This window comes from Passer montanus, unplaced genomic scaffold (assembly GCF_014805655.1).
Source record: "Passer montanus isolate IOZ18808 unplaced genomic scaffold, ASM1480565v1 scaffold3, whole genome shotgun sequence".
In the NCBI taxonomy this organism is placed as follows: Eukaryota; Metazoa; Chordata; class Aves; order Passeriformes; family Passeridae; genus Passer; species Passer montanus.
Window position 1 is genome coordinate 3,957,861 of NW_024367707.1, and position 12,786 is coordinate 3,970,646.

The window sequence follows — 12,786 nt, forward strand, 5'->3', positions numbered from 1 at the left end:
CTGGGCAGGCCGCGCTTTGAAGAAGGAGTCTGGACTCTTGCTTTTTGGTCTTCAGTTGAGTTTATTTGAAGGCCTTAGAACCTATCCTTTGTTTGCAATTAACCTTTATAAATCTTAAGTTGATTTAGGAGCATTCAAATTAAAGTTTTAAGGATGTTGCTGTTTGACGGGTTCTTTCTGCTTCTAGCTAAAAAGAGTTTTGCAATAATAACCTTTTGAAGTACAATTTTAGAATATTGCTTGTAGTAAGGATCTTTGACACTATAGCTTTAGAATATATAAAAAGGAAACATGCTTATCTCAACGCCTTAACAAAACAGTGAAAAGCAGCTTGAGAAAGATGAACTTCAACTCAAGGATTGATAGTTTTGACCAAGGGAAGCTGGACATCACTGTTATGAGATTTATAGTCCTTGCAATTAAAAGTGAACCTGCATCTGGAATCTGGACCTCACCAGCTGGGAGACTTCTTTCTTCTTTTGGAAGCTGGACCCCACCATCTGGGGATATTCCTTTCTGAGATACAACCTGAGAAAAACTAAATCACAATAGTGTATGGAATTGTGATGTAAAAATTGGGAATAGAAACTGCTGAGAAAGCTTATGAGTACCCCTATAAATATCTGTAAGCCCCAACTATCGGTGTGCAGTTGGAGGGAAAATTTCCCCCACTGTACCCAGCGCTGTATTGCTCATACTTTACCATATTAATTAATAAATTGGCTGCTGCTTGAATATTGGCCTAGTCAAGCTTCTCATTTATAACATGAGTAACAAAGACATCTCTGTATTACCAGCCCTGTGTTCAGCACTAATCCAATACACGGCCACTGTGAAGGGAATTAACTGTACCCCAAGCAGAAGCAGCAGCAGGCTGCTGTGCAGAGCCAGCAGAGCGCTGCCGCTGCTGCAGGGCCGGGGCAGGAGCGCTGCGGGCAGCCTGAGGGAGCCGGGGTGCCCAGCGGGCTGAGGGGGCCCGGGGCGCCCTCACCGCTCCCTGCAGCCCCCGAGGAGGGCGGCAGCTGCGGCTCGGGCCCTTCGCAGGAGCCTGCGCGGCACCAGCGGGCTCCAGCTGTGCCGGGGAAGGGTTAGGTGGGACTTGAGCGAGAATTCCTTCGCAGAAAGGGCGAGTTGGCATTGGAATGGACTGCTGCTGGAGCCTCCGTCCCTGGAGGGGTCAGGCAAAGGCTGGCTGTGGCGCTCAGTGCCACGCTTAGCTGGCGGGCTGGTGTTCGGTAGCGGGTTGGACTCGACGCCCTCAGAGCTCTTTTCCAACCTGACTCATTCTGTGACCCCTGAGCGGCCGGACCTTCTCTATAAAGGCTGCGGGGCAACACCCCGAGCCATGCCGCGGGGCTGAGGGCTGCTGTGTAAGCGCTTTCGGCGCCCCGGCTCCACTTTCGCCCCACACGAGCCCCGAGGCGCCGTTCCCGAAGGGCCGCTCCATTCCCAAGGGCGGCTCCAGCCCCGCCGCTTCCCGGGCGGGGCCGCCCGCCTGACGTCACGCCGCGGTGACGCCATCGCCCCGTCGCCGCGCGCCCGGCGCCGCCATGTTCAAGGTGAGGAAGGGTCCCGGGCCGGGCCCGCGGCGCTCCCCGCGCTTTTCTGCCTCTTAACCCTCCGCAGGCTCGCAGTGCTCTCCTTGCAGCCGCTTCGCCGCTCCCTGTAGCGCTGCAGAGCCGCGTGCCCCCGGCGCTGCAGGAAAAGAGGCGCATTGCTGGCGGGGAGCTGCCCGGAGCGCGGCTGTCTGCAGCGGCTGCCGGCGGCGCGGGGCTGCGGCACCGCGGAGCTCGGCTTTGTGCTCCTGTCGCTTCCAAGTGTCAGTCCGGTCTTGGAAAGGCTCCCTCCTGGTGCGTGAAGGCTGGCGGTGGAAGCCGCGGGAAGATCTTTGCGCTCTCGCCGCCTCCAAGGTCTTTGCCTCCGACTGGAGCGGCCCCGGGTCCCGTCAGAGGGGACCGCTCCAGCTCTGAGACAGCCTGGACCTGGTTACGGCTGCTTGCTTAAAAAAAACCCCACCAAAACCTGGTGATGCTCGATTCGTGCTATTCCTTTAACCTTGGTACCATTTTCTGTGTGAAATACTGATAATATATCTAGATCTCAGTATACTGAGTATACCAAATACTAATATGTAATTGAAACACGAGAAGTTCCATCTCAACATGAGGGAGAACTTCTTTACGTTGAGGGTGGCAGAGCCCAGGAACAGCTGCCCAGGTCGTGCAGTGTCTCTGGTGGCATCCAAAGCCCACCCACCTGGACATGTTCCTGTGTCACCTGCTCCAGGTGACCCTGCCTTGGCAGGGGGTGGCACTGGATGGTCTCCAGAGGTCCCACCCAACCCTGACAGTTCTGTGAGTCTGTGGTACTGATGTGCTGAGCCTTTGCTTGCTCTGCTCTTGTCACAGATTCCTTGTTCTTTTTGCGCTTTAATGTTGGAATTCTTGCTCAGAATCATTGGGAATTCCATAATTGTCATTAGAGGGTTTATATGTGAGCACGTGCATTTGGGCACTATGTATATTAGTGTATTAGTACTTTTGTACAGCAGTGAGGATTTAGGTGCTTCAGGCCAACCTGATGTTGTGCCTCTGAGAGCCAAAGGGAAGGTGGCTTTTGTCCAGGATATTTGTGCTTCAGGGACAGGAGTGTTCAAGAATTTGGATTTTGGTTTTATGTTTTTATAGTTTGAGTTGAGAAATAGGAGGAAGATTTGAAAAATCTGAGAAAAATGAAGTGTTTTCATTCTTCAGGACCAGTATCAGCCTTCTCAAAAGTATGCTCAAGCTTTTCCTATCTGGTGTCTAAAGATAAAGTTGAATTCTTAGCTAGAGAGGAGTAAATGTGTCTATTTTTGCTTAAAATAACTGCAGAGCATTGCCAATAGAAAAGAATGTTGGCTCTGCTTTTCTGATACTGAGTGGCTGCAAGACTGGCAGAGTGAAGGCACAGCTCAATCAGTCCAAATGTTTTACTAAAGCAATTGGTTTAGTAATATGTGGTTAGTAGGGAATTCAAAAATGAGATCCTAAAGGGAGTTCTGGAAGCAAAAAGTACAGCAGTTGATCTTTCATACTCCCAAATACTTCTGTGTATGCAAATTTGCAGTATTTCAGCAGCAGTTCTGTCTGTCCCATAAGGAGACCATTGCAGTATGACTTGAACAGCACATTTAAGAAGAGATTCAACTTGCACTTTCAGAGGTTAGTTTCATTTTGTTAAAAATTAAAACCAATGGAAAATGTCTGTACTTGATAATATAAACAGTTAACATTTCAGTCTGTTATGTTAACACAACAGTCTGAGTAGTTCTGTGGTCACTGATACTGTTTTGTGAAACCCAGGTGCTTCCAGTCTTCTGCTCTGCTGTTTGTGTCTTTATATAAAAATCTCAAATATCAAATATTTGGTATTACTGTTTCTTCTGGTGGCACTTAGCACCTTTTACACTGTTTGAAAACATATTTCAGAAAGAAAATGCATTTAGATTTTTGCCTTTTCAGTGACAGAACAGTTTTGCAGTGAAAAAAGGACAGATTGAGGAAATAAACTCTACAGCTATTGATGGTTAGTAGCATTTGTTTTTGTCCTGGCTAAGGGAAGTATGTGAAAAGTGTTTAAGCAAACACTATTAAAGATTATCCTTGTCTTTCCTTGGCTGTGAAACAGCTGAACCAGTCATTGTGGTGTTTCATTTATAGTGATGTAGTAATGAGTCCATAAATTCAGACAAGGAAAAACTTGCATTTTAAGCAAGTTTTTTCCATACCTTTTGACCCATCAGATCCCTTATGTCTTCCAGAAGAGCAATCCTGTGACCTAGTTCTTGTGTGCTGTTTCTCTACACTTAAGTGAACATTTTCAGGAAGTTTGACAGCTGTATAGTGGGAGGTCTATTGGTTACATTTAATAAACATTCCACCTGCAAGGCAGTGGAAGAAATTTAAGCTGCAAATGCTCGACTGCCTGCAGTAAGCTGATGTGGTGTGGATAATTTTAAAGCTATTTTGTAGCAGTTCTGCAACAGACAGAGCAATTGTGCTGTGGCTGGGCTGGTTGCCACCGTCACAGCGTGAAGGGGGATGGCTGCACCACGGCTCCAGTGTCACAGCAGCTGGGTCAGTGTGTGGAAAGGAAGAGGCCTTGCTGCCTTCTCCTTTCTCCTCCCCTGTCCCACGCAGTTCCTGTGGTGCTTGTCAGGCTGGCTCGTGGAAGGGTTCCGTTTGCTAAGCCCGCACAAAGCTCTCCGCTTCTCTTTCAGGGTTAATCTTTTGCCAAATTGGCGAGAGGTGAATTGCCTCACGGTGGAAGCATCCGGCCACCAAAGCTAGGGCAAGGTGAGCAGCAGGACTTCTGGAGAGGAGCCAGACGCCTCCAGTTTGGTGTTAGATCCACTGTGCTGTAACCTGATCCAGCAACACACAGCCTGGTGTAACTCTGCACTTTTCCCTGAGCAGTAGCAGGAGTATGAGACACTGAAAGCTTTCCCATTTCAGCTGACATTTCTGGAGTTATACTTTGCCATTGACAAAGATGTGCACTTGCTGAAAATGCTCTCTGGGCATTCTTGATTTACTGTGCAGCTAAGATTTTTTTTCTTCTGTTTTTAAGTTGAAGTAGACTTTCCCATTAAGAAATTGAGTTTAGCATAGGTCCTGAATATTGGAAGAACTACATCCACCTTACTCGTGGTGGTTGTGTTGTGTGATTGGATTGAATTTAAAGTATTCAAAAAACGGTCAAGTAATTCATGTTTCTTACAGAAAGTAGGAGACATTCCTAAAATTCTTAGAAAGTATTGATTTTGTTCTAGTATTTATAGCTGTCTCTTTGTTTTCCTAAATCTATACGCAGATATTAAGTAGAAGTAAAACACTGAACTTCTTGGTACTAACTATGGAAAAATGGAGGTACTATGGGCATTCACAAAATTGTTTAAAATATTAATATAATCTTTCTATTTAAACTGAGAAAGTTAATACAAAAATTATTTTAAACAAGAGAAAACAAGATCTTTTTTGTGAGATGAAAACTGATGAGATTAACATTTATTTCTACTGCCTCCTTTAGTGTTAGGCTTTTCCAATCACCACCTGAGTGATTTAGATGTTACCATATCAGTGCCTGAGAGCATTAGATTGTGTACTGCTGACCCTCCTTTCTCCTAATTTCCAAGCATCTATTGAGATCACATTTGACCATGTAGAGGGACATAAACATTGTCCACCTGGGATGTTCAGACACGCTGCAGTTTTGTTTGCACATCGTGATGTCCTTGTCCTCCGGTCATGTTTGCAGGTCATTCGGCTGGGGGCCGCCCCTGTCAGCCTGAGCTTGCTCTCTGTCCAGGTCTATGCTGCTTCTTCAGAGAAGACTTCCAAAAAGGAGTTGCTGAAAACTGAGGAGGTAAGTGTGGTTAGAGTCTTAGTGCTCTTCTATCTAAAGAATTCTGAAAACATTGTGTTTTGATGTATGAGAACATTTAGGTACATCTTTGTCACCTTTTGTAGTCATGCCTTTAAATTTGCTTCTCAATTTTCCTCAACAAAGATGTATGTACAATTTTACTTTTACTTGGGCATGGCATTTGATGACCTTCACTTGATAGGGTCAGGCTTGTTTGTGTGTAAGATCTTTTTCCTACATTAAAGCCTGTTATTCTTCATTCAGAAATTACATTTTCATGTTTGTAGATTTACTTATGGTTATATTTCAAATCCACAGGAATATTTTCTTTGCTTTTTATCCAGATAATATCACTTACTTTTTATTGTAAGTAGTGTTGGTAAATTCTAATAAAAATTCATTTATGTTCTCCACTAAAACAGTGAATCAGAATGTTTTATTTCTAAAAATACTCTCTTTTTTATTATCAAAATTCTTGTCTGGCAATACTTTGAATCCACCATAGTAGCCTGCAGAATTTTATCAATTTTCCTTTCTCCACAGTATTTAGACCTAATCAACAACAAATACAATAAGTAGTGGTATAACCTATTATGTTTTCATTTCTTTAAGATGTTACAAATGTCATGGTTATAAGTAGAGCCTTAAAATACCCTGTCAAACTGTAGACTCACCAGCATTTTAAAACCTCGAACACTAAAAAAACCAAAATAATTGGTTCATAAATAAATCCAGTTTTATATATTTTATTTTTAAACAACTGCTTGAGAGCATGCTTTGGTTATAAGTAGAGCCTTAAAATATCCTGTCAGACTGTAGACTCACCAGCATTGTTGCACAGGCTTTTAAAACCTCGAACACTAAAAAAATCAAAATAATTAGTTCATAACTAAATCCAGTTTTATATATTTTATTTTTAAACAACTGCTTGAGAGCATGCTTGAGAGCATGCAAGCTGAAGTGTTGTACCCTGAGCACTGGGAGTAGATCAGGCTGGTGTTTGTGCACACTGGTGTGGCTGGCAGCTCCCTGTACAGAGGGAGAGGAGCTGCAGTTGCAGGGGGCTCCTGGCTGGGAGCCTCAGCCTGGGCCATGGCGTGCCCGGCCTCTGCTGGCCTGAGTCACTGGTGAGGCAGCAGCCTGCAGTTCATGTGAGCTGAGTAATGGGCTTGCCATCAGCTCCAGCACAGCAGAATGTGCAAGCCATGGAGTTTTGGCTGCCTTTCTTGCCATTCACAGGCTGCTAGTTTGGATCTCTACTGTGTCAGCTGTCTAGTTTCATAAAATATATGGGAATTTCCTTATCTCTGAGGCTTCTGTCCTTGTGCCAGGCATTGCTGTTAGGTTGTCCAACAGGATCAAAGTTCAGCTTGTGACTGTGATTGCCAGGGATGACCAGGTTTCCTAGGGAAGTGAGGCTGAAAATCCTTGTCTTTCAAAGTGTCATGGGAAATCCAGCTGCACAATTATTGGATAAATTTGCTGTAATTTATGTTATGGTTAGCAGCTTTTAAAATTATGACAGAGAGGCAGTTCTTTTCCAGCTGATCTTGAAAAGAGAGCTAGCTGCATTTTAATGCAGCAATACTTGTAATCATCAGATTATAATAAACTACTAAATGGAGTATAAATATGATGTAAAATATAAGCTCTTTATACTAAACATCTGTGTAGTATATAAACTGCTAGAAATTTTAATAGGTTTTGTTTTGTTCTGAGCTTTGCTGTTCATCTTCTTGTTTGTACCCTGAGTACAAACTCAAGGGTGTTTTTAATGGAATACAGTTTCAGATATGCTTAGATAATTGTAGTAAATGTTGTGGTGATTCTAAACCCTAAACAGGCTGTTTTAGCATTTATTATGTGAAGGTGCCCATTGCTCCCTGCAGTTCCTCTTTGCTCAGTGCCAGGGTGCCATTAATGCTGTCAATTGCTGATGTGGGTCATGACCAAAGGTTGGGATGTTGTACCTTTTTCCTGCTCAGTAACAAACAGGCACATGTGTATTGGATGTTACCTTTGTTAGAAGCTGCTTAGGCTCTTTAATGATGCCTTGTGCATATATAGAAAATGATTAGTTGTGATTTCTAGTACATTCAGTATGTTAACTGGGAACCAGAAGTGCTGATTAAGGTGGGAAACATTTTTCACAATTATGTTGTGTGTTCTTATTAAACTAGTTTAATATTCATTTATAACTTGTGACTTGGATCATATAGCAGCTATGAATGAATTGTATAGCAGTTAGAAGTCATCTTCATCATAATTACGTGCTGTATAATTAAACTTTGCTCATAATGGTTGTCTCAGAGCTGTGTGAATTTTTATTATGCATTGTTTATGTAGTAAGCACGGTGTTAGGTGTTCTCTGCTTAGACTGTTCATGCCCTGAAGACCTACTTACACAATTGCACCTTTGTTTTTAACATCTTGTTTGCTAATATTCACAGCTGTCACTGTACTCCTCCCCAGCTCGTGAGACTAAATATGTGGAGAATCCCAGAACTGAATTGGAGGAGGGGGTTTCCCGTTTACGGCATGTTATGGAGCCATATACATCCTGGTGTCAGGTATAATGGTTTGTATTGCAGCTGCTGTGGATAAAGTTCCAGCTGGGATTGTGGTTTGTTTTTTCTGAGTTGGAATTAACAGGTAGCAGCAAAGTAAAAGCTGATAGCTGCAACAGCATTTTTCAAAAATATGGCATCACTGAAAGTTTTCTGCATTGATTAAAATTTTCCACAGTTCAGGTCGTAATGTTTACCCCTTTGTCACACAGAACCATTTGTGTCTTTATACTAATTTGCTGAACTAAACCCTGGGTTTAGGAGTTCTCCTTCTAAAGAATTAAAATTAACTAAGGCATAGAATTGTTTTCTGAAGTGAACTTTAGGCTTAAATATACCTAGGGATATCTGGATTTGGCACTGGTTCTGTGGCTGAGGGAGATTGGAGTGTGGTATTTGCAGTTTTCATGCTCGAGGAGGCCTTAAATTATCAAGCAGTGTGTTTTGGAGCAGCAAAACCAAGTTGCCCTTGCTGCAACTGTGACAAAACACAACTTAGCAAAAAATAAATCAGTATTTGTTGAACTGGAATGTTGAGGGAAGGAATGCAGCTCTCTGGAAGAGAGAAAATCCCAGGCCACTAAGTACTGGTAAACCTAATCCCCAGACCTTTCTCTTATATATTTTATTAGGTAGTATGTTTAGCGTAAATAGTCATTAAATACAAAAATAGGCTCTGTTGCAGAGAGGAAAACCAATATTTTTGTGATCAAGGCTTTAATTGTTGGTGTTAGATTGCAAAGCCCCAGGACAGCTTTCTTGCTCTTTCCTGCCCAGGAAATGTTGAGGTTTATTTTTGAGGTGGGAGAATCCTTGCCCTGTGGTTGTCTCTTGGCAGCTGTAGGTGATCCTCTGCTTTGCCCTCTGCCTGTTGTGAATCCCCTTGAGCTGCTAGCTGTGTGCCCAGCTCTCCACTGAAAGCCAAGCTGTTCAGATTGGGGTGTCCTTTCTGCCTGGAAGTTCTGTGTGCTGCTGCCTTTAACAGGACTGACTGAAACATTTTCTCAGAGTTCCTCAGTCTGGTGTTTCAGGTGCTCCCAACAGGAGCACTGGCTGCAGCTTGGCAGGGGAAGGGGAGTTTTCCACAGGCCTCCTGAACACATGGGTTTTGCTTGGTGCCTGTGGTGACCCTAACAGGGGAGTGAAATTGGAGAGGAGTTTATCCTTTAACCTTGCTTGATGTCTTGCTGACCTGTTGTCATCCTATTTGTTTTGGTTTTTTTTTGTCTGTCTGGTGATCATTGACATAAGCTGTGCTCTTCTGCTCACACACAAGAAGCCATTTCCTGGTAGTGGTTTACTGACTCATTTTATGAAGTGGGCATGTAAACTTTATGGGTTTGGGACAATATTGCTTAACTGTAGTCAGAGGTAGCTTTGGTTTTACATCCCCTGCACATTCCTGCTATGTTGAAGAAAATAGTATTTAGGTGTGTCTCAGCTGTCTTTAAAATCAAACAGATAACCCAGGATAATCCAAACGAAATTGGGTATGTTTGTATATCCATTTTATTTTCCAAATTACTTAACTGTAGTGGAAATGCAGCTCAAAACTCAGATATATAAATAATCCAATTATATTTCAGTTATAACAGAAGATAAGGCTTCATCTCTGGGGTCTTTAGAGCAAGTTCTTCTTAAATTGACTTTTAATAAGACCAACATCCATTTAAAGTTATGTTGTGTGTCACGTGCTAATGCTTTTTTATTTTCATGCCAGGTGGGCTTTTTTACATCACTCTTGGCAGTGAGGAGATGAAAGTTCTAAAGATGTCCCCATACAGTATCCTAAACAAATGCATTCACTTCTGCACAGATGCAGCTCAGGTGGAATTGCAAGATTATTCTCTGCTTTAGCTTTGGGCATATATGTTTATGTTTATTTATATACAGCCTTACACTGCTCCTCTGCAGCATTATTAGTGTAAATAACAATTAGCACGTTCTTTTTATTGAGATTTTTTTTTTCTATTTTGATAAAAGCCAGCCTGCATTATTTTATTTCCTCAATATTCTCGGACTGAAAAAAATGTAGAACTGGTCTGTGGGGTTGATGCAGTGTCTTTGATTTGCTTCGGACATCTGTGAAAATCTAATTTTCCAACTCACTTCAAAATGCAGTCTTGTTAGCCTAAGACAGTCTCCTGGAAAGTGGAGTTTATCTCCTTGCAGAATGAGTCACATACCTCTTTGAAGTGTGAGGAAGGAATTTATTGCAGTGTTTTACTTCTTTTCTTTGTATCACCTCAAGTATTTTTGCAATACCTGCATACACTGAGAAACCCAAGATAATTCTGAGTTTCAGTTGCCTGATCTCAATAAAATACTGAGATTGACATCTGTGTTTCAAAGTACTGTATTTTGTCTCTATCCAAAGAGTCCTTTGAGAAAAATCTGTAAGTTATACTAAATGTAACATTGAGCAAGCACAGCCCTATAAGTGAAGGGTGGAAGTGGGAATAAAAATAAATTATTGTAGGGACATCACTTTTTTCTTTCTTGGTTTTTTTTCCTCCTTTCTTTGTCAGCTCAGTTACAGTCTATAGTTAATATTTTACTTACTTGGTATCTATTTACCCTTGTTCTCTTTTTTTTTTTTTAGGATCTTTATGCCAAAGCTATGCCTCAGTTAGAAAAAGCTGTTGAGCATGGTAGAGGTAAATCAGCTTAGTTTTCTTAACTAGCAATTTAAAATGCAGGACTGTACAATATCTTCAGTTTACAAGGAATTACATTAAGCATCATTATATGTATAATTTCTAATGCATTTAAGGCTAATTTATTTCCACTGCACATCTGTTTGAATTTTCTTTGTGGGTCACTTATGACACTACATTTCTAAGCAATTAAAATCTGAGACCCAGATTTATGTTTATCAATGTCACTAAAAATTAGTTATGCAGGAAGAGAAGGGGAAAGCCCCTCACAATTTATTCCCAGCCAGCAGTATTTCCTTGACCCAGCCTCCAGCAGTATTTACTTGACCCAGCTTAGTAACTGAAACTTCCTGTAAAGTTTATTACTTGTTGCAAGCATTAGGTCTTTTGTTTGTAATGTTTAGCCTTTTCATTTTGGTTTGCTTCCATGGATCTCCTAAGAATTTTGAATTAATCCAAAAGAATTTTAATTTGTTTTTGGTTTTGGGAGCATCCTTTCATACTTGGGCTTTCCAGAGCTGAGCATGGATTCTTTGTAGAGTTCATTTCAGATACTGCACCTCTTTTCTTTAAACTTAGCAGTTTCAGTCTTCTGAACTTGTTAGCATGGAAGATTTTCCATAATTTTCCATTCCTCCACCAGACTCCCATCTTAGAGTGCACTTTGTTTTTGCTGTGTCTTTCCATTGTTCTGTGATTTGGTTTTTTACAATATTTTACTGAAACTAGTTATTGTTAACATGTAACTGTAAAATTCCATTTTGCAAAGGTTTTTAATCACTAATTTGAAAAAGATATAGTTGAGATGCAAAGAGCAAAACAAAATAGATGGCCCAGGAGCAAAGGCAAAGCTCCTATGAAAATTGGTGAATACAATACAACATTCAGTTTCATTCATGTGTCACTAGAGAAGATTCAAAGGCTTTGAATTTTTTGCCAGCATGTCTAAAATGCACATGATAGTTAAATGTGTTTTGATAACTCTTTGTGTTTTGTAACAATTGCCAGCGTGTATTGGTGATTCCTTATCACAAAACCACTTTCACATTACATTAAAGCACTTTGTTCTGGCTTCTTTTCAGAGGGCTATGAATTTCTCCAAAAACCACCTGCTGGATTTTATCCAAGGCTTGGTGTGATAAGTTTTGCTGGAATTATTGGATTGTTTCTTGCTAGAGGTAAGTGAGAACCATTTGAACCGTTTATAAGTAATTTTTTGTGGGTTTTAGGGTACTAATTTTTAGTTGTGACAAGGAGATCTGAATTAACTGTTACAAGCATATTTCTACACTGTTCCTTATAAAGAAACTTCCTTATAAGAAATTTCCTTATAAAGAAACTTATAAAAGGTGCTTAATAACCAACACTTACTGTTTTATCATTGCTGTATTTGTTACTAAAATCTAGTCTTCCATATTTCCCAGTAGTATTTCAGTATAACAAAAATGGCAAAGGATTGGTTTGGTATCTTTTAGCCTAAAAATATTTTTAATTATTGAAGTTCTTGATCACATATGTTACTGTAGAAAACAACAGAGGAGTGAATTTTGGTCAAATACAGATGTTCCTGAATTATTATATGTGTCAAATTAGGGGTATATTTGAGCTTTTTCAAAGTATTGTGATGGAAAAGGTGTTTAATAACCAACACTTACTGTTGTATCATTGCTGTATTTGTTACTAAAATCTAGTCTTCCATATTTCCCAGTAGTATTTCAGTATAACAAAAATGGCAAAGGATTGGTTTGGTATCTTTTAGCCTAAAAATATTTTTAATTATTGAAGTTCTTGATCACATATGTTACTGTAGAAAACAACAGAGGAGTGAATTTTGGTCAAATACAGATGTTCCTGAATTATTATATGTGTCAAATTAGGGGTATATTTGAGCTTTTTCAAAGTATTGTGTGTTGACGTGCAGAGATGCTGCAGATAGTACTGTAAATGCCTGCACATTTTGCACTACAGAAAAATGATACCATTTATCTCATCACACTTACTGAAAAAATGTTCATGCTTTCATAAATAGAAGCATTAGTCTAAGAAATGTTAAATGTGAAGAAATATTTTGTGCTAACGTTGAGATATTCTTAATGCAGTGAAATGTAGGTAACAGAACTTTCAAGCTGTAGAATTTTAGTACCAGTGAGGACATG

The 12,786-nt window shown here is 40.9% G+C and overlaps 1 protein-coding gene across 1 annotated transcript in view; it reads left to right on the forward strand.

Annotated features, from left to right (window-relative positions):
• Nucleotides 1-1,505: 1,505 nt before the first annotated feature.
• Nucleotides 1,506-12,786, forward strand: part of APOO (apolipoprotein O) — a 28,680-nt gene continuing 17,399 nt past the window's right edge. The window contains exons 1-5 of the mRNA XM_039714312.1: nucleotides 1,506-1,559; nucleotides 5,299-5,406; nucleotides 7,857-7,976; nucleotides 10,576-10,630; nucleotides 11,713-11,808. Of these exons, the coding sequence (XP_039570246.1) occupies nucleotides 1,551-1,559; nucleotides 5,299-5,406; nucleotides 7,857-7,976; nucleotides 10,576-10,630; nucleotides 11,713-11,808 (388 nt within the window). The 5' untranslated portion in view covers nucleotides 1,506-1,550. The remainder of the gene's footprint in view (nucleotides 1,560-5,298; nucleotides 5,407-7,856; nucleotides 7,977-10,575; nucleotides 10,631-11,712; nucleotides 11,809-12,786) is intronic.